Raw genomic sequence first — 22,328 nt, forward strand, 5'->3', positions numbered from 1 at the left:
AGAGAGATGTTGAAGTATTCAATGGTTTCCCCCAGGGATGATTGAGGCACACATCATTGGCATATTAATGGAAAATTGGACAAATATTTAGTCACAGGAAGTGCCAGGGGAAAAGCAGATTGGTGGGATCTGTGCATTGTAGCTCTGGCAATAAGTTATCAGAGCTATGTTGGACAAAGTAGCAACCTTCTGTACTAAAAGTGGCCACAATCCCAAGGAGTGAGTGCACACTGTCATTGTTAACTGCAGTGTTTTCAATCTCTATCTGACCTATGTAGACACTAATGAGCATAACTAGTGCTGAAGCAACAGGAAAATATGGCATTTTATTCCAGAACATCAACTTCCTTCACCTTGGTGAGCACAAAACAAAGACTTTAAATGCAACTAAATATCACTGCATGGTTCCACTATTACGATCATTATGTTACAAAAATACCTCATACTATACTAAATTTGGATTGAACTATCAATTGCAAGGAACAGATTATTTGTCAGTTCACCTCTTAATTTCTGTCAAATGTGATTTCCAGACGATAGTAGTTATTTACCAGCAGCAGTTATTCAGTAGAGACAATAAAACAAAAATCAAGAAAAAAATAAAAAGTTATTCACAAAAGCACCAATAGCAATTTAACATAATAAAACATTTGTCAGGCCCCGTTGTATGGAAACCAGTTTGCTCTGCGTGCATTTCACGTCAGGCAGAACAGACAAGAAAAAAACAAGAGGTAGAAATTAGTATGCATGTGCCTATATCGAGTGTAAAATGGGCATAAAATAATTTAACAAAGGAATAACCTGCTACTGATCTGTGCCGATGCAGGTTCCACAGCTAAGTTTGTGAAGCCTTTTTTGGCATCTCTTATTGGTTAAATACTTGATACCTCTTCATGAGAAATCTGCCAGCTTTAAATAGTACAAACATTGATCCTCTCCTGCTCATTGTTCTCTGGCAAGCACCCCCTCTACCCTTTCTTCCCAAAGCCCACTGCCAACTCTGGGTAAGTGAGAGCTTCTTTCAAAAAAGTGAAGCCAGAAGGGTCAGGAGTGCTCCCCCAATTTCGTAGAAATTGCAAATCTTCCCATGTTCCCACAGACCATTCAAATGACACTTCCGGGATTAAACTGAGGGCCCTTGCCAGAGGGACAGGTGGCTTGGCACTTAAATATTTCCCTGGAGGAGCTGTCTGTTGAGACGTGACCAACAACTCATTAATGTGATTTGAGTACCAGACCCTATTGATTTATGGGCGTAAATGGGTCTGTTCTAATTTTCAGGCCTCAGTTTCTAAATTATGATTCATTAACTTTTTTTCCTGGTCAATAATTCTTTCAGAGCCCCTGGTAGGATTGATTGGGGCAGACTACAGAGTCTGAGTCTGCTGATGAGACTGAGCTGCTTGAGCCAATGGACACGAGACAGTATGTGCAGCCCACACTTACAATGACAATGTAGACAGTACTAAAAATATTCACTCAAAATACCCAGAAATGGTACTCCAAACTGAAGGTGCCTGTGAAAAAAGTTCTCTTCTTGAGAGTCTCAATTCAACAATTTTCATTTGAAAGCACCTTTAAAGTAATAAAACATTCTTGTTGAATTGACAGGCAGAGAGAGCAGTGATGTAAGATTATAGAGATAACTGAACTACATCTAACTGCACCAGTAGAGATTCATTTACTTTACCTCATTGTGGATGACAGACCATATAACTTCAGTGGTTAAAGTACACAATGCAATAAAAATATAAAAGACTAGTCCATCTCCTGTCCTACAGAGGCAACCAAATGTGGTCTTCAGCTGAAGCAGGTGAGCGTACACAGGACAATTTGGCCACTCGATGCATCTTTCTGTAAATATATATTTTACATAATTTGTATCAGTATAGCTAAAAAGGAAAAATAATATCACTTTGGGAAGGAGAGAAATAAGGATGCTGCAGCATCAAGGTTTCTCTACAATGAAGACCAAGTTGCATGGATACTCAAGGTGCTAGAGCCAGGTGCTTTAGTATGCTCATGAATTCATATAAGCAATTTCATCAGAAATACGAAGATAGTTTCTTATGACAAATAAAGCTTGGTAGAAAACATACGGCAGCAGAAAGTTTGCCTTTGCGGGCAAGAAATACAAGCCACGGATACATAATCTTAAACACATCAGTGATTACATACAAAAATATGAACACATCCTTTAAAAAGAACCAAGAACCAATTAGCATCAGCAGAAACAACTACAAAGCTGTGTTGCCTCAGTGGAAAGATTGAAAGATTGAAGAGGAATAACAAAGGCTAGGGCAATAACTGTTCATCAGTGGACATTTTAGAGAGACCATTTTTTTGTCACCAGATTAGCTGAGACCCAGCAACAACTAAATGCAATAGAAAACACAAGGGCAAAAGATGAAAAAAAAAGAAAAATCTTCCAAAAGATAATAGATTATTATTTCAGAAACACTCCATAAAAACTGAAAGGGGAAACATTTCTATAAGATAGTATTTAATGTAGTTCCAACGTTGTCATCATGGAACAATGGAAGGATGGTAGCAAAACAAACAGCAATCAAAGATATGGACATAAATCACCAGCTGTGGACAACAGTTAAAGATTAAAAGCTGCAAGAAGCTCTTTATTCCAGATAATTTCTTCACACTTAAGTCCTCAGGATCTTGAGGTCATAGAGTCATACAGCATGCCTCCTCTGCTCAAGCCTGTGCCCACCGTCAAGAACCCATCAATACCAATCCTACACTAATCCTAATTTATTAGTCATCGAGTATTACAGCATGGTACAAGGCCCTTCTGCCCAACTCATCTATGCCGACCAAGGTGCCCGCAAAACAAGTCTTTTGAATGTTGTTACTGTACCTGCCTCGTCCACTTTCTCCATGCATACACCACCCTCTGTGTGAAGAAGTATCCTGGAACATTGAGCTGCCAGTCCTGCCCTTCTCTCAACCACATTTCTGTTATGGCTATGATATCCCAGTCCCCAGAGCCAATCCACAACTTGAGTTCATCCACCATCTTGCATTGAAATATTGTAAATGCAGTTTTAACTTGTGGCCTTTCCTTTCCCTTTACCGTGCTCCTGGCTACCCTGATGACTAAGTTTGCTCTCGAATACACTATTTTCCCCTGACTTCTCATCAGCCTCTCTACTGCTCAGAGTACCACCCCCATGCCAATCATGTTTAAACCCTCATGAGTAGCACTGGTGAATTTCCCTGCTAGAATATTGGTCCCCTTCCAGTTCGGGTGCAACTTGTCCCTCTTGGACAGGTCACCTTCTGTCCCAGAAGAAATCCCAATGATCCAAGAACCTTTATCCCCACCTACGGTAGTGTAGTGGTTAGCGTAACGCTTTACAACGCCAGCGACCTGGGTTCAAATCCAGCCATTGTCTTTAAGGAGTTTGTACATTCTCCCCGTGTCTGCGTGGGTTTCCTCCGGGTGCTCTGGTTTCCTCCCACATTCCAAAGACATATGGGTTAGGAAGTTGTGGGCATGCTATTTGGCGCTGGAAGCATGGCGATACTTACAGGCTGCCCTCAGAACACTCTATGCAAAATGATGCATTTCACTGTGTGTTTCGACGTACATGTGACTAATAAAGATCTTACCTTACCTCACTGCACCAGCTCCCCAGCCACACATTTCTATCTTTCTATTCCTACCCTCACTAGCATGTGGCACTGGAAGTAATCTAGAGATCACTACCCTTGAGGCCCTGCTTTTTATTTCTTTCTTACTCCCTGTACTCTGCAGGACCTCATCCCTTTTTCTACCGACGTCATTTGTACCATTGTGTGCAATGACCTCTGGCTGCTCACCCTCCCCCTTGGGAATGTTTGGCAACCACTCAGAGACATCCTTGACCCTGGCACCTGGGAGGCAACACACCATCCTGGCATGTTTTGCAGCCACAGAATCTTCTGTTTGCCCCCCCTAGCTAGTGAGTCTCCTATCACTATCGCCCTGTTTGACTGCATCCTTTCCTGTTGAGCCGGTTACAGTGCCATAAACCTAACTGCTGCTGCTACCCCCTGTAAGGTCATCCCCTTCCTACCCCGCACCCTTCCCCCCACAGTACAGACATACTTGTTACTGTGGGAAGTGGCTGCAGGGGAACCCTGCACCGTCCATCTATATCTCTTGCCTTTCCTGGTGGTCACCCATCTACCTGCTGCCTGTACCTTAGGTATGACCACTTTGCTAAAACTCTTACATGTGATGCTGTCAGAATCCTACATCATCCTGAGTGAATCCAGCTCCAGTTCCATGGCACAGTCAGCCAGGAGCTGCAGCTGGGTGCATTTCCCACAGGCATAGTCCTCAGGGACACTGAAAGTCTCCCTGATCTCCCACATCCTGCAGAGGGGGCATAACCACTTCTCCAACCGCCATCGCAACTGCGCTAAGCAGGAGAAATAAAGGCATGTTACCCCTCTTCACCTGTACCTCTGCTCAGCCTCCTCTCGCTGAAGCCTCATGAGCCGAAGCCTCAGCACTTACTCTCAAACACAGCAGTCAGGACTCAAACACAGCCACTCCCAAGAGCAGCTGCTCCAAAATGGCCACTCCATGAGTGGTTGCTTCCTTTTTATTGGCTGTTGTTCCTCACAATTAGCCAATCAGATTTGAATCCTCAGCTCTGCTTCCAAAAAAAGACTCCATTCTGCTCCTCCTCCTGCCTGTAAACACATTAGTTAGCTTCCCACATTCCCATTAACTCCCCCCCCCCAGATTCTACCACTCACCTGCTCACAAGGAACAATTTACAGTGGCCAATTAATCTGCCAAGCTGTGTGTCTTAGGGATGCAAAAGGAAATCAAAGCAACTGGGGGAAACCCACTTGGTCGCAGGTGGAACGTTCAAACTCCACACAAACAGCAACTGAGATCAGGATCGAACCTGGGTCACTGGGTCTGCGAGACAGCAGCTCTAACAGCTGAGCCTCTGTGCTACCCAGTAATGCTGGGGATCATCCTATCCCTCAGACACCTGCCCCATTTTCTGTGTCTTCTTTGTCCTTTCATTTCCCAACATTTTAAATCCAACAAGATCGCTGCACACACTATTTCTGGTAATGTCTTCAAAGTAGTCCATCTTCCATATACAAAAAAAATCATTCTATTTTATGTATTCTGTTATTGTTTTTACCCTGTACTACCTCAATGCACTGTGTGATGAATTGATCTGTACGAAGGGTATGCAGGAAAAGTTTTTCACTGTACCTCGGTACATGTGACAATAATAAACCAATACCAAGACCAATTTTATTTTTCTCTCTGAGCTTCAGTGGCCAAACCTAACTACCATTGGGAAGATGAGCTTGAACTGCTGAAGTCCTTCTGGTGAAGGAAGTCTGAAAGTGCTGTTGAGTAGGAAGTTCCAGGATCTAGACCCAGTGACAATAAAAGGCTGACAATATAATTCCAAGTCAGGATGGTGTGTAGTTTTGAGAGGGAGCCTGCGGATGATGGTGTTCACATGTCCCTGCTGCCCCTATCCTTCCTGGTGGAGCTCATAGATTTGGGAGGACTGTTGTCGGAGCAGTCAGGGTGAGTAAATGCAGTGCAGCCTGCGGATGGTGCACACTGCAGCCACCAGGAACATATGGTGCAGGGAATGGACGTGTAGGGTAGGGTACCGATCAAGCAGGCTCTTTTATCCAGAGTTGTTGGGGCTGCACTGATCGAACCAGGTGAAGAGTATTCCAACATGCTCCTGACTTACACCTTCTGAATTTGGAAAGGCCATGCAGTGACGGCACAGGTAGATAGGGTCGTAAAAAGAGCTTTTGGCACCTTGACCTTCATTAATCAGGGCACTGAATACAGGAGTTGGGATGTTATGTTGGTGAGACGTTGGTGAGGCTGAATCTAGAGGATTGTGTGCAGTTCTGCTCACCTACCTACAGGAAAGATATCAATAAGCTTGAAAGAGTCCAGAGAAAATTTACAAGGATGTTGCCGGGACTTGAGGACCTGAGTTATAGGGAAAGGTTGAATAGGTTAGGACTTTATTCCCTGGAGTGCAGGAGAATGAGGGGAGATCTGATGGAGGTATACAAAATTATGAGGGGTATTGATGGGGTGAATACATGCAGGCTTTTTCCCCACAGGTTGGGTGAGACTAGAACTGGAGGACAAAGGTTTAGGGTGAAAGGTGAAATATTTAAGGGGAATTTGAGGGGGATCTTCTTCACTCAGAGAGTGGTGCGAGTGTGGAACGAGTTGCCAGCAGAAGTGGTAGATGTGGGTTCAACTGCAACATTTAAGAAAAGTTTGGATAGGTACATGGATGGGAGGGGTTTGGAGGAATATGGTAGGTAGATGGGACCAGGGAGAAGATCAGGTTGGCATGGACTAGATGGGCCAAAGGACCTGTTTCTGTGCTGCAGTACTCTATGACTCTATGAGGAGGTGAGTCACTCACCACAGGTACTGAAGCTTTTGACCAGCACTTGTAGCCACCGTACACGTGGTTAGTCCTGCTGATGACTCCCTAGATGTTGATATTGGGGGGGGGGGGGCTGGGCCTCAGCGATAGTACTGCCACTGAACGTCAAATGGTTGTACTCTCTCTTGTTGGATATGGTTATTGCCTGGCAGTTAGGCTGCATCACCATTCATCAGCCTCAGTGTGTCTATCTCTTGCTGCATGCAGACATGGAATACTTTATTTGCTGAGGAATTGCAAATGGAATTCAAAATTACGAAGTCACCACTTTCAAACTTATGTTGGAAGGGAGGTCATTAATGAAGCAACTGGGAGGATTGGGCCAAGACATCGTCCTCAGGAACTCTTAAAGTGATGTCCTCAGGCTGGGATGATTGACCTCGAACAACTATGACTACATTCCTTTATGCGAGATAATGACTCCAACTATTGGAGTGGTTTCCCTTGTTGCCCCTTCATTTCAGTTTTATCATGGCTCCATGATGCCACACATAGTCTCTCTGGAATTCAGCTCTTTGCTCATGTTCGGATCAAGGCTGGAATGAGATCTGGAGCCAAATAAGCCTGATGGAACCCAAAGTGAACATCAACGAGCAGGTTATTAATGAATAAGTACCACGAACAGCACTGTTGTTGACCCCTTCCATCACTTTGCTGATGGTTGTGAGTTGACTGATTTGGCATTACATCGTTGGATTAAATTTCATCCATGCTTTATGAACATGATGAATCTGGATGTACCTGGTCCACATTGTCAGCTTTTGACGAAGGAGATGAAGATTACTGATTCTCCCACAATCTATCCTACTTGTAAGTGTGACGAATGTCCCATGTGCAATTGATGAGAATTTTATAATTTTATGGTTTTTGTCACTCGGCTCGTGAAGCCAATGCCACCACTTCCCCCATAACATTGAACTGTCCATTTAACGCCAATGGACTCCATTTTCAGCTACATTTAAAGATGACGGATGAATCAACCAGCTCCAGGCAAACCCAGTGTCCTGACTATTATGTCCAATGGTGACCATCCTCTATAAGAGGCAGACAAATTCACCGGGTTGCATATCATCAAACGATCGATAAATACAGTCTGGAGTTGCAGAGATTGACTCTGGGATAAAAGAGTTGTCAGTTTAAAAGACCAAGCCAAACCTATTCAAGCTCTGGTCTTCACATCATTACTCTATGAAACTGATCATCTTGGAATCCATAGAAGAAACATAATCGTTTTCATGAAAAACACGATGATGCTGGAGGAAGTCAGCAGGCCAGGTAGCAACCGTGGAGAAAAGCAAGTGGCCAATGTTTCGGGTTAGGACCCTTCTTCAGGACTGAAGACAGGAAAAGGGGAAGCCCAATATATAGGAGGGGAAAGCAGAGCAGTGATAGGTGGACAAATGAAAGGAGGCGGGGTAGGCATAAGTTGGCGATAGATAGATGCAAGTGGGAGTGGGGATTACCTAAAGTGGGAGAATTCAATCATTTTCAGTTTTAACCTAATTCATATGACCATTGAGAACAAGATGACAAGCCAACAGCTGAGATGCTGAAATCATCCAATGCTCAAGGATGTAATGTGTCAGTGCTTTGATCATAAAACAACTGTGAGGCAGCAAAATCATTCAATAAAATGCCTGATCGTCACTTCCAAAGAAAATATTCCATAATCAGTCAAGAAGTGGACAATTTGAGAAGTGTAAGAACAGCTTGAAATCAATAAAAATAAATCAGTGCAATGCTAATATTAACAACTGGGAACATATTGCGCAAGATCATAAAAGGTGGGAACAACTGGTTTTTGGCAGGTTGTCTCTCATTCCAAAGCCATAGGAAGATTCTAAAAGTTATCATCACATTGCTATTTAAGGTGCCAATTAAATGCAAATTTTCTTAATTTTTTATTTGTTTTATGTAGAAGTGTAAGAAGAGAAACTTAACACAATCTATCCTGATGAAAGTTCAGAACAGAATGGACTGTCATCCATGACGGCAGATACACTTCCATTTTTAGTTTTGAAGTGACAGTTTCATAGAATTGTCACAGCTCATCTACTTGAACAATCTGTCATGCAAAATATGGATTTAATTTTCATGATCAATTGAGTACTACCTTCAATTCAAGAAAATTCTGCTGGGAATGATAGAGATTATTGCTTGAATCCTCCAAAGCTTTTAAATTGATTTCAGTTCTATAACCCAATTCAATCCTCTCTTCTAGATTCTGCCTCTGATTATTTTCATTTTTGTATGCTAAAGCATTCAATTCTGATTCATAGCCTCAACATCTTGACATTAAAATTTTCAAACTGTTAACAGAATATTTTGTAAAAAAAATTCTGAACGTTGATAATAGCATTAAGACAGCTTTGAAAAATCATTTGTTCATTTGGATTTAAAGAATCAAAGCCCATGACATAATACCCAAGAGACAACAAAACAAACATCTCCCTCAGTCAAGAATATTTCATGCCAGAATGCAACATTAATTTAAACAAAACCATGAGAATAAGACAACAAAACAAATTAACACAAGTCAAAATAGATACAGAATTTTAAAGGGAAGAATGATGATGAGTGGAAGTTCAGTTTCAGATCTGCTCATGACATTGCAGTGTGATTTCTTCCTTGAGGATTCCAGATGGACATGATGGGGTACAAATCTGTTCCATGCAGAAGCACAAATTGGCCAATAACAACCTAACAGATGGTGGAATGCACTGCCGGCAGAGGTGTGGGGGTAGATACATTAGTGACATTTAAGAGATGCTTAGATGGACACATGAATGATAGAAAAATAGGGGGCTACATGGGAGGGAAGGGTTAGATAGATCTTAGAGTAGGATAAAATGTCGGCACAACATTGTGGGCTGAAGGGCCTGTACTGTGCTGTAGTGTTCTATGTTCTCACTACAGCCTGGTTTTCTTTTCCACTCACCTAAATGGGGATTAGCTGGCCGCTCACTGTCCATTTTGGGCTACCACCCAATCCAAATTTATAATTCAATCTTTGAAAACAATGATACGAGTTTTTATTTGTCTGAAAATGACACATGTTTTTAAATTGTCTGTCTTGTGAAATGAATAAGCTCTGTCTCAGACAAAACTGCTGGTATCTTTTATGTCATACAGCATAAAATTCCTTTTAAAATTACTATTGTTTACAAGACATTGCAAAATCATATTTCCTTTGCAGTACCATGATTTTTTTTCTTCAGTGAATTGCAGATATATACTGTCCTGATATCAAATTGATGCATTTGTTCCTTTGCACTGTTGTACTGTCAAGCACTACTAAAATAATTTTCATACATAAGATAGGGGGATGTCTGTAAATTCACTGCACTGTTTATTACAGGAGCATTTTATCACCTGTTAACAAAGGATCCATATGTTCACTTCCATTCTTCAATACACTTAGAAATTATGGCCGAGAATTTTCAGGCAGCAGTGAGGCATCACTGCTTGCTGCTCACCTATGAAAAAGGATGATACTAATGCATACAATTCCCCAGATAGATGTTGTTGTAACACAGGTCCTCAGTAACTTTCCATGCATAAATCCTGGTCTGTGTGGGAAAGGGAGTGGTGGTGTTGGGGGGGGTGGGGTGGTGTTGCAGTGTTATTGGGAAGGACAGGGCAGAGGGAAGTGGTCAGTAGATAGTCCAGCCACGGAAGAATGCAAAACTTCTATAGCTGTGATGGTCATCTCATCTATCCTTCCTGGTTTAACTGGAAGTTAAGACTGTCAAAAAATTGGATGTCTCTGACAATCAGAAATACTCAGAAATAATACAAAACTATTAAAAGGTTAAACATTTGAAAATTAATAAAAATTAGAGAAACATAAATACCGTATATACATTGACTCAAAGAACATGAAAAGTGCAAACTTTTCAGTTAATCCCTCACAACTACAACATGGCATTGAAATGGAATATAAGCACCAGAGAAATGCTGTGACACAATTCTCCACCGCTGGACAACAATGGATGATGTTGATGGCATTATCATTCAACATCATAAATGGATGGTCAGATTAATCTTTTATTGTGTAGTGCCCGTGACGTGCTGGCCAACTTGATAAACCTTGTAATCAACAGTGTGGGGCATTGAGAAGGAGAGCAAAAATTCTGTCAGGAACAAGCAATTAGTTATTAACAGAAGTGTTTGTCAATTTGTCAATAATGAAGAAGTTTTAAATTTGGAAGGATTTACGATGCTGAAGTTTCAAACAATATTGACAAACGGTACTGGACAGACAGACTATCATGTTGAATAATTGGCTTTATCTAGCAGCATTACAAACATGTAACAGAATCAATAGATTCTACACTTAACATTGGACCTCTCTTTTGTACAACAAAGAGATGAGGCTCCACACATATTGGACACTGCACAGAAGGCCTCGCTAGAGGAAATGAGAACTGGAAAGATGTCCAGAACCACATTGGAGCAAGAGGTCCTCCAGACACAGACCCAGATAGCAGTCGGAGTATTTTGTCATGGAAGTCAGTGCCAAGAGTACAATACTAAGTAGTCAGATGCAGTGCCACAAATTTAATAAACATATTTGAGTGGTCAAGTGAGTAAATGTGTTTTCAAACACCATACCCTATAGCTGCACTATTAGCCTTGGGCACTGCTGAATTCACAGATGACTTTGCAACCAATAATCCCATTTGATAAGGACTCGTTCTGAATATCAATATGTTTTACTTCACCCTAACATTGAGTTCTGCTGAAATCCTCACACCTAACTCTCAAAGTTTGTTCATGATACCAGCTCTTCAACCATAACAACCACAAACCACAAAGTTCATGATACCAGCTCTTCAACCATAACAACCACAAACCACAAAGTTAGTGTATTACACTCACTGATTCGTTCACCTCTCCCATGCAGAGTAAAGTAAAAGAAATTGAAGGTAGCAGGAATTAGTGGGTGTGAACAGGAAAGGTAGGTCCACCTGTGTGCTCTAACTTCCATTGTGCTGGCTATTACTGGGATAACCAATGGTTAGCTACGGTCAATGGCTGAAATCATCAAAGAGAGTGGTATGCTCCCACCTAATCCTCTCCTTCACATTTCACTTGCTCCTCAATTCGCATACTTTTCCAATTTACCAGCTGCATTGTGGCACAAGGTAGCACTACATGACTGAACTGTCATTTTTCCCCACACCATAATCTTATATTGTCTCTAATTTGCATCATCCAAAAACTGTAAACTGACTAAAGGAGAAAAGTGAAGGAAGAAGACAGTCACTCCATTTCACCAATGCAGTCACCAGTTTAGATTCTTATGGATATTGTGGTTTAGTGGTTAATTTCTGGATCACCAGCCAGAGTTCTGGACCATTGATCTACAGACATGAGTTCAAATGTCGTCAAAGCCACTGGAGGTTTGGGATTTAAAGTAATTAAATAAAATCTGGAATGTAAAAACAAAAAGCTAATCTCATGAAACCACAAGATTATCACAAAAAAAACTATATGGTTCACCCACTTCTTTCATGGAAGCAAATCTTCTACCTATGCCCAGTGTAGGAATTTTGTTATTCCAGAACCACCAATATGTTGATTTTTAACTGGGTTCTCAGTTCAGAGGCAAACAAGGATGGAAATAAATGTCAGTAGCTACAGCGACATCAATGATCTTCAATAGATAGCAAATTAGGGATAAGAATAAGAATAAGAATAAGATACCTTTATTTGTCACATGTCCATCGAAACACAGAGTGAAATGCATCTTTTGCGTAGAGTGTTCTGGGGGAAGCCCGCAAGTGTCACCATGCTTCCGGCCCCAACATAGCATGCCCACAACTTCCTAACCCGTACATCTTTGGAATGTGGGAGGAAACCGGAGCACCCGGAGGAAACCCACGCAGACACGGGGAGAATGTAGAAACTCCTTACAGACAGTAGTGGGAATTGAACCCAGGTCACTGGCGCTGTAATAGTGTTATGGTAACAGCCACACTACTGTTTAGCGTGGGGTTTCCCTTAATTCATTAGCATTAGTGGGTGCTGAGTGCTATGGGAAATCAGCATATGGAGACCATGCCAATTTTAAACTAAGGTTAAAAAATATATTTTGCAGATATGCTGCAGTACCTAAGCCGAGTGAACTCTGATAACTGCTCTCATGGAGCAAGCAACAACATGGAATGAAAAAATACAGCAATGAGATCAACTTTATCCAGATTGTATGATTTGGTATTCATATTGCAGGTGTGTGAGTACCAAGCCAGTAGCTGACATAATCCTTATCAGTGGAACAGACAGAGGCTTTGGAAATATCCACATATGCCTGGGTTCCAGGTGTAAACTGGAACAGTGCAACTATAACCTGGATAACAGCCTGCACCAATAGTTCAGGGTGGATCAAAGGCTGGTGGCACAGCAGCTGTCATTGCCTTTAAAGAGATAAAACATTCTTTAGAGCCTTAAGAGATTTATTAATTAGTCACATGTACATTGAAACACACAGTGAAATGCGTCTTTTTGCATTACTGAGAATGTGCTGGCGGACAGCCCGCAAGTGCTATGCTAACCGCTACACTACTGAGCCGCCCTTAATGGATTATGGCACATTTCGAGAGGGCCTCTCTGCATCATTTTCTGCCACTATGCTCCTCCTCTTCCCGCACTCCTGCTGCATGCATGGGCAAGGGCCAAGCAGATTGTGCAGCCGTTGACAATGAAATGCAAGATCCCCATCAGATAGTACTGCAAACTGTTCCACTCCCTCCCCAAAACCCTAACATCTCCACCAAAACTGCCATTCAGAGCATTCCAAACAGCAGATCCTGAGGACCTAATGATGTGTTCCGACAGGCTACTGTAGGTTTCTTGGCCACAACGTAACCAGGACACTAGACTGGAATAAGGAGACACCAGACTGGAATAAGGAGACAAGCGAGGAGAGATAACTTGCGTCACCTATTGAAACTTCACCTCTCAAACACTCAGCCTGTACTACTAAAAAGGACAGGGACAGCAGACATATGGGTACACCATCTCCTGCAGGTTAACCTCCAAGTCATACACTATCTTGACTTGGAAATATACAATCATTCTTTCATTGTTTGCAAATCTAAATCCTGGAAGTCCCTCCCCAACAATGTTGTGGGTGCACCTGCACTAGAAGGACTGAAGAAAATGGTTCTCCATCCACTTCTTAAGGACAATTAGAGGTCAGCGATAATGCTAGCCTCATCAGCAATGCTCAGATATAGATAGATTACATAGATAGATAGGTATGAGCAAATTCATGGATGTTTTGCAAGGTTTTTGATGAGATCACAGCTGGCAGAATATGGGGAGTTTTGGAAGTTTTTGTCTTGATGGAAAGGTAGTGAAGATTCACTGGATTGATTTCTGGGTTGTGAGTTCCTTATATGAAGTGAGATTGAGTTGAATGGAATGAGTGGTGTTTTTGTAGAAACATAAAAAAAGGGCCTTGTCAAATTGTTGCTGAAAGGCCATTTCACCAGACCAAAGGGACAGGGTCTCAAGACAGGGATCAAAAGGTGGTGAATTATTTGAATTTCCTACTCCAGAAAGCAGTGGACGAGTCTAGTTAGTTGCAAAGTGGGAGAGCTGTGATAGCTCAGCAATTATCTCACTGAATGGGGAAGCAAACACTTGCCTGTATCTGTGGAGAGAGAAGCAAGATTAATATCACAGGTCAGAAACTTTCCATCCAGGAACATTGACTTTGAAGAAGGTCCCCTCTCTCTCTAATTAAAGGTCATTGACCTGAAACAATTACACTTTCTGCCTCCACGGAAATGACCCGTCTTGCTGAACAACTCCAGCATTCTCTCTTTTTATTTCAGATTTCCAACATCTGCATTATGTTTTATTTTTGGGTATTTTTTGTTTTGTGCTGAGTGCCTGCATGGCATTTTCCTGCTCCTACTTCTTATCTTCATACAAGTTAATCATTCAGAGTTCATCAACAGCCATCATGAAAATAAAGACTTTTGATGACCAATGTGTGATTCCAAATAAGTATCCCTTACAAAATTTGGCTTTCTGCTATACTGTATAAATGAAATTTCAACTTGATCATCTGAGCTTCAAATGGTGTTGAAGATGTATCATTGAAGATGTATGATTGAAGGGGCAGGCATGGTAGTGTAGTGATTAGCGTAATGCTTTACAGCGCCAGTGACCCGGGTTCAATTCTGGCCGCTGCCTGTAAGGAGTTTGTACGTCCTCCCTGTGTCTGCATGGGTTTCCTCTGGGTGCTCTAGTTTCCTCCCACATTCCAAAGATGTACGGGTTAAGAAGTTGCGGGCATGTTATGTTGGCGTCGGAAGCGTGGTGACACTTGCGGGCTGCCCCCAGAACACTCTACACAAAAGATGCATTTCACTGTGTGTTTCGATGGACATGTGACTAATAAAGATATCTTATCTTTATAATATCTAGTTTTTATGAGCAAAAACTCAATGGTGTCCTGTATGGACAGATATTCTTGCTATTACTGCTTCAAATAAAAAACCTACATGAAATCATAAATGCAACTGCCCTTGACACAAACGTGGACCAGTTTATCCACTTGAATCATTGGCAAAGAACAAGGGCCCTTCTTGATCTTTTATATTAAGTAGGTAAACTTCACAAGGAAAGAGAAAAAGGCACATTTCAAGGATGAATTCAAGATAAACATGTTTAACAAATAGGAACAACAAATAGCTACTGCTTCATCATATTAATAAAATTATTGGCTAAATATAAATCCCAAAAATATTTGGAATCTCCAAAATAACACACCGTTGCTATATCCATAAAACTGCACATAAAGAAATTTTTTTAAAAAAATAACCTTTATTCTGAATGCATATAGACAACATTGCCAGCTTCTTCCCCTCTGCCATCAGATTTCTGAACAGTCCATGAACCCATGAACACTATCTCATTATTCCTCTTTTGCACTATTTATTTATTTTTGTAACTTATGGTAATTTTTACGTCTTGCACTGTACTGCTGCTGCAAAACAATACATTTCACGACCTACATCAATAAGAATAAACCTGATTCTGATTCAGCTTTAAAGTTTTGAGGAACATGTTTCTGACTCATTGCTTGTCTAAGAATGGTCATTTGTATACACTAGTAATTGTCTGATACTCTCCCTGATTTTTAAATACTCAAGGACTAGAAAAATGGAGTGCCTACATTCAAAGGCATTGAATTCAACTGTTTCGTAACAAATATAGGATTCAAAGATAATTCATTGTGATCTGAGCTGTTTTGACAGGATAATTAAATGTTATATGAATTCAAGTATTATTCTGTTCTCTTACAACTGCATAATTCCTCATTGTATACATTGTGGACAAAGGATTAAAATTATCTCTTCCTGTCATCCCAATTCTGTCCAAATGCTCAATCCGAACAAGTATTCATGATTTGATCTTTTCATAAGATTTTTTTCTTTTAAATGGTAAAAGCACAGGCTTTATATTCCCAAGTTCACGATGAAAACCAAAATGCCAGAGAATAAAAAACAACACAAAAAAAACACCCCTGGCAAAATCTCAAATTTCAAAACAGATTGTCAACATTTATTGGTGCTGTGCTGAGGTAACTTGTAATGTAATAATGACAACAAAAAGCAACCTGGAAGAAAGATCATGAACCTGAAAATGGAAAGGTTGTGAAGATCAAATATTAAATACAATGGTCTCATCAACATGAATGCAAGACTGAGCCATTGCGCTGGGGTTTCATACATTGGTTATAAACTCAACAATACTTCCAGCTGATCAATCATAATACTGTGTGCTTCCAGCTTGGGAACTGGAGAATAAGGGATTTTGTGCAACTGCTTTCTTTATAAAGTGATATTTGCACATCATTAGAAGATTGCAACAATCCCCAAATGTGTCCAGTCTCTCCTCATAGCATGTTCTCTCTAATCCAGGCAGCATCCTGGTAAACCTGTTCTGCACCCTCTCCAAAGCCTCCACATCCTTCCTTTAATGAGGTGACCAGAATTGAATGCAATGTTCCAGATGTGGCCCAACCAGAGTTTTATAAAGCTGCAAGATGACTTCCTGACTCTTGAAATCGATGCCTCAATTAATCAAGAAAAGCATGCCGTATGCCTTCTTTACTGCCCCATCAACTTGTGCAGCCACTTTCAGGGAGCTATGGACGTGGTCCTCAAGATCCCTCTGTATGTCAACGCTGTTAAGGGTCCTGCCATTAACTGTGTACTGTCTCTTTACGTTTGATTTCCCAAAGTGCAACACCTCACACTTGGCTGGAGTAAACTCAGTCTGCCATTTCTCCACCCAAATCTGCAACTGATCTATATCCCCTATATCCCACTCTATCCTTTGGCAAGTTTCTACACTATCCACAACACCACCAAACAGCAGAGGTCCCAGTACTGATCCCTGTGGAATACCATTCAATTCGGATCTCCAGCCTGAATAAGTCCCATCGACCACTACCCTCTGTCTTCTATGGGCAAGCCAATTCCAAATCCAAACAGCCCAGTCACTGCAGATCCCATGTGTCTCAATCTTCTGGATGAGCCAACCATGTGGGACCTTGTCAAACGCCATGTAGACAACATCCACAGCTCTACCCTCATCAATCACCTTTGTCATCTCCTCGATTAGAGGGAATAATAATTTTCCACAACAGCATTACCAATCATTGTGTAGCCTCAATTACATTTGGCAGTCATTTTTGAACTGATCATCTTTTTTTTAAATTTTATTTACAGCATAGTAACAGGCCTTTCTGGTCCAACGAGTCCGCGCCGCCCATTTTAAACCCAAATTAACCTACCCGTACATCTTTGCAATGTGGGAGGAAACCGGAGCACCCGGAGGAAACCCACGCACACACGGGAGAACGTACAAACTCCTTACAGACAGCGACGGGAATCAAACCCCGATCGCTGGCGCTGTAAGAGCGTCGCGCTAACCGCTATGCTACCGTGCCGCCCTTGTGCTGTTGCAAAGTATTGGTGGATCCAAACTCCTGAGACCTTTCTTGAAGTTCAAGGTTATGTAACAGCACACCAGGTGGTGACAGAGGGTTTAAAAATTCAAAAGGGAATTGTACAGCCTCATCAATGTCTGTCATACCATCAAAAGATTTATCTTGTACAGGTTGTCCAGGAAGCTTTGAAAGAAGGTCTTTATTCATGGGCTGCACTGCATCATGTGCTAAAATTGCTCTTTCACACAACCATTGGTAAATCAAATACTGTTGTGTAGCATTTGGGAAAACAACCTGCTTCAGATCATTACACAAAAAGTGCTGGAGGAACTCAGCAGGTCAGGCAGCATCCATGGAGGGAAATTAACAGTCGACACTTCAGGCCAAGACCTTTCATCAGGACTGGAAAGAATGAGGGCAGAAGCCAGAAAAAGAAGGTGGGGAGAGGGAGAGGAGCACACACAGGCAGGGGATAGGTGAGTTCAGGTGATAAGTAAGTCCAGGTGAGAGGGGGAAAGTAGTGGGTGGGAGAGGGAGAGAAGATGTAATAAGCTGAGGCGATAGGTAAAAGCGACAAAGCGCTGAAGAAGAAGGAATCTAGTAGGAGAGGGCAATGGACCGTGGAATAAAGGATGGGAGAGGGCAGGAGAGGAGATGAGATGAGATGATCTCATCTGCTCTCATCAGATCATGAAGTGATGTAACAATTCAGCCCAAGCTTTCCACAAGGATGTCGAGTCTTCATGGCTAATTTGCCCATTTCCTAATTTGAGTAAATTCAAAGCAAATTCCTTTGCAGATGGATCTCCTGTTCTCCTCTGGGGGGATTAAAAGAACTAAGAGTGTTGTGCACATCCTAAACCTAACTTACATGTAAGATTTCAGATTTCTTGGTTGCTTCGTTACTGAGCTATGTGCTGGACACACACACACATCATTCTTATGGCACTCTACAACACTCTGCTCTTTTCAACAAGGTGATGATGGATATAATTTTGAATTGAGACAAATAAACCCAATTTCAAAACAACCAACTCAAAAGAAAACTGTAATGTACCTCAAAAATAGACCTGAAAATAAAATCTCATCAATTTTCACTGGGGAAAATTATAATGAGGCCCCCTTTGAACTATGATGGTCCTTTGTGAGTGGAGGGTTTTAGAAAAATTGACAGCGTTGTTAACCTCCATATGCTAAACCTAACCAACATGAAAAAATTCAGCTTTCTAGGTTGGCTTGTTACTGAGCTGTCATGGGATGCACACACATTCTAATTTGTTTTCTATCTTTGGATTAATCCCTCCCATAACAGGGCTACATATCAATCAGTGCATGATACTCTTCAACACCTTTAATTGTTTGAACAAACTTCTGAATGCGCATACCATGTGTCCAAGTTAGAATTAGGGATAAGAAACCAAGCCACAGACACATTTTACAGCGAGTTGCGCTTGTCCTTAAAGGCTCTTGTCATTTCTGTCTGAGGGGTTAAATCCATTCCAATCAGATATCCCAAGAACAAAAACCTAAAAACCTCCAAGATGGACATTCACATTGAAGGATGCTATATGCGCAGGTATGTAGTTCCATCAACAAATTTTTGTGACTGATCACAAATCTGTGACTGTGACTGACCAGCTGAAGTTAATTAAGCAATGGACATAACTTCACTCTCCCACTCAGATAACAAGACAATTCACATGCTTAGAAATTGGATTTCACCCATAAATCAGTTGAAGTATCCTGATGCACAGTCACAGGACAACTTACAAGTCATGAAATTACTGAAATTTGACTGTAAAAGGTCATTAGTCATAGAGTAACACACAAAAAGTGCTGGAGGAACTCATCAGGTCAGGCAGCATCTATGGAGGGAAATAGAGCACTACAGCACAGAAACAGGCCCTTTGGCCCATCTAGTCCATGCTGGCCTGGTTTCCTGCCAAGTCCCATCTACCTGCACCCAGACCATAGCCCTCCATACCTCTCTCATTCATGCACCTATCCAACCTTCTCTTAAATGTTACAATTGAACCCACATCCACCACTTCCGCTGGCAGCTCGTTCCACATTTGCACCACCCTCTGAGTAAAGAAGTTCCCCCTCAGATTCCCCTTAAATATTTCACCTTTCATCCTAAACCTATGACCTCTAGTTCTCGTCTCACCCAACCTGAGGGGAAAAAGTCTGTATGCATTCACCCTATCTATACCCCTCATAATTTTGTATACCTCTATAAGATCTCCCTTCATTCTCCTTCACACCAGGGAATAAAGTCCTAACCTATTCAACCTTTCCCTATAACTTAGGTCCTCAAGTCCCGGCAACATCCGTGTAAATTTTCTTTGGACTCTTTCAAGCTTATTGATATCTTTCCTGTAGGTGGTGACCAGAACTGCACACTTTACCCTATTTGGCCTCACCAACGTCTTATACAACTTCAACATAACATCCCATCTCCTGTACTCAATGCTCTGATTTAAGATAAGATATCTTTATTAGTCACATGTACATCGAAAAACACAGTGAAATGCATCTTCTGCGAAGAGTGCCTTAGGGGCAGCCCGCAAATGTTGTCACGCTTCCGGCGCCAACATAGCATGCCCACAAATTCCTAACCCATACGTCTTTGAAATGTGGGAGGAAACCGGAGCACCCGGAGGAAACCCACACAGTCACGGGGAGAACATACAAATTCCTTACAGATAGCAGCCGGAATTGAACCTGGGTCGCTGGCACTGTAATAGTGTTATGCTAACCGTTACACTACCATGCCTGCCCTATGGTATGTAGGCCAATGTGCCAAAAGCTCTCTCAATGACCCTATCTACCTGTGATGCCACTTTCAAGGAATTATAGCTCTTTTTTCCGAAGTCGCTTTGTCTTACCACACACCTCAGTGCCCTACCATTCACTGTGTAAGTCTTACCCTGGTTTGTTCCCCCACAAAGTGGTTTGTCTGCATTAAATTCCATTTGCCATTTTTCAACCCATTTTCCTAGCTAGTCCAGATCACTTTTGCAAGCTTTCATAGCCTTCCTCACTGTCTATTACGCCCCCAATCTTGATGACATCCACAAATTTGCTGGTCCAGTTTACCACATTATCATCTGCATCATTAATATGGATGATAAACAATAATGGGCCCAGCACTGATCCCTGCAGCACACCACTAGTCACTTGTTCAAGATCCTCCCACTAGTGAAAAACATCTCAACATTTACCCTGTCAAGTTTATGTTTCAATAAGCACCCCTCATTCTTCTGGACCATCCAATATATAACCATCTGTTTAACCTCTCTTGATAGAATTAGCCTGATGAATCTCTTTTGGACTGCCTCCAATATTACCATATCCCTTACCAGTTAAGCGAACCACGACCTGCGTGGTATTCCAGGTATGTCTCACCAATATTCCATACAATTATAACAAAACTTCCTAATTTCTAAATTATAACCCCTTTGCAATAAAGGCCAATATGCCATATGTTATTTTTACTACTTGCTGTACTTGTCTGCTAACACTGTATGATTCATTCACAAGCACACCTCAATCCCACTATATTTCACTCATTTGCGGTCGTTTTCCATTTAGATAATCATCTGTCTTTTGATTGCTCTTACTGAAGTGCATGACCTCATACTTTCCTCTTACGGAAAGGCCTGGCCTCGTATTAAACTCCATTTGCCAAGTTTTCACCAACTCACTCAATCTAGCTACATCCTTTTGCAAAGCCACAACATCTTCATCACAAATTGCCCTTTTGCCTATTTTCGTTCAATTGGCAAACTTGTATACCTTTCACTCTGCCCTTTCCCCCAAGCTGATAACCTGGCTGACTTCCCCAGAAGGTTATTGATAAGTTACGACCTTCTTCATTACATGAAAAATTGAATATTATATTCATATTGCTTTACATTATATACAGAATTTGCAAGGGGACAAGAAACAGATGAAATTAGATTAAAGATTGAAAGAAAACCATTCCAGTTGATATTACTTTCATGAAAGCAGAAGCTGAAGAAAGATAATGAAATGACTTGATCACAGCTCATACTTGGTACAGCACATAATGGTCATGTCTGCACTGATGCAAATAACTATGCTGTTACAAGAGACATAAGAGATTCTCATCTCTGTGCAAATTTTTTATCTGCAGTGAATCTTGTTAATATTCATACCTTTACATACAGGTCTATGGTCACTCCATGCTGCAAAAACTTCAGCAATAGTCTGGCATGTGATACGTTTCGATCCTTGCAGAACAAAGTCTTCATCACATGTAAATTGGACCGATGATCCAAGACTTTAGAGAGAAGTGATGAAAAAAAGTGTTAACTTTCTTGTTTTGATATGTAATAACTGCACATTTAAAATTAACACAAAATAATCTTTTGGTAGTATTTTCATAACTGAAGACTTATCCTGAAACCAAGTTTAAAATCTTTCTTTCTTTCTATTCCAATCTTTTAATTAATTTTCAAATTAATACAGAATACAGAATAATACATATAACATCGGTAATTATACACGTAATACAAAGAGATCGAGGGGACAATTATGACATATATAGTCATAAAAAATAAAAAAAATCTATAGAATAAAATACACTTTGTATACAATTAAAACAATAGCAGCTAGTACGTATCTCAGTGTCACAATAGAAACCAGAGTGTAAATTAATTAAATGGTATCATTGCCACATTAAACCAGCTGAACCAGGCTGAGTTGACATGACATGCAGCAGTTTGCACATTGGTATACAGTGTCAAATCTGAAATCCATGTTAAATTTATCTGTTACATAAATGACATGAATCCTTGAAAATAACATGCACCTTTTGCATTAAACAGCCAATCTTACTTTTGAACCTACATGCTCTT

The 22,328-nt window shown here is 41.2% G+C and overlaps 1 protein-coding gene across 1 annotated transcript in view; it reads right to left on the reverse strand.

Annotated features, from left to right (window-relative positions):
- The window catches only part of csmd3b (CUB and Sushi multiple domains 3b), a 1,392,611-nt gene that overhangs the window by 530,118 nt on the left and 840,165 nt on the right, over positions 1–22,328 (reverse strand). The window contains 1 exon segment of the mRNA XM_052022622.1: positions 21,627–21,751. Within this exon segment, the coding sequence (XP_051878582.1) occupies positions 21,627–21,751 (125 nt within the window).

This window comes from Pristis pectinata, chromosome 9 (genome assembly GCF_009764475.1).
Source record: "Pristis pectinata isolate sPriPec2 chromosome 9, sPriPec2.1.pri, whole genome shotgun sequence".
NCBI classification, from domain to species: Eukaryota; Metazoa; Chordata; class Chondrichthyes; order Rhinopristiformes; family Pristidae; genus Pristis; species Pristis pectinata.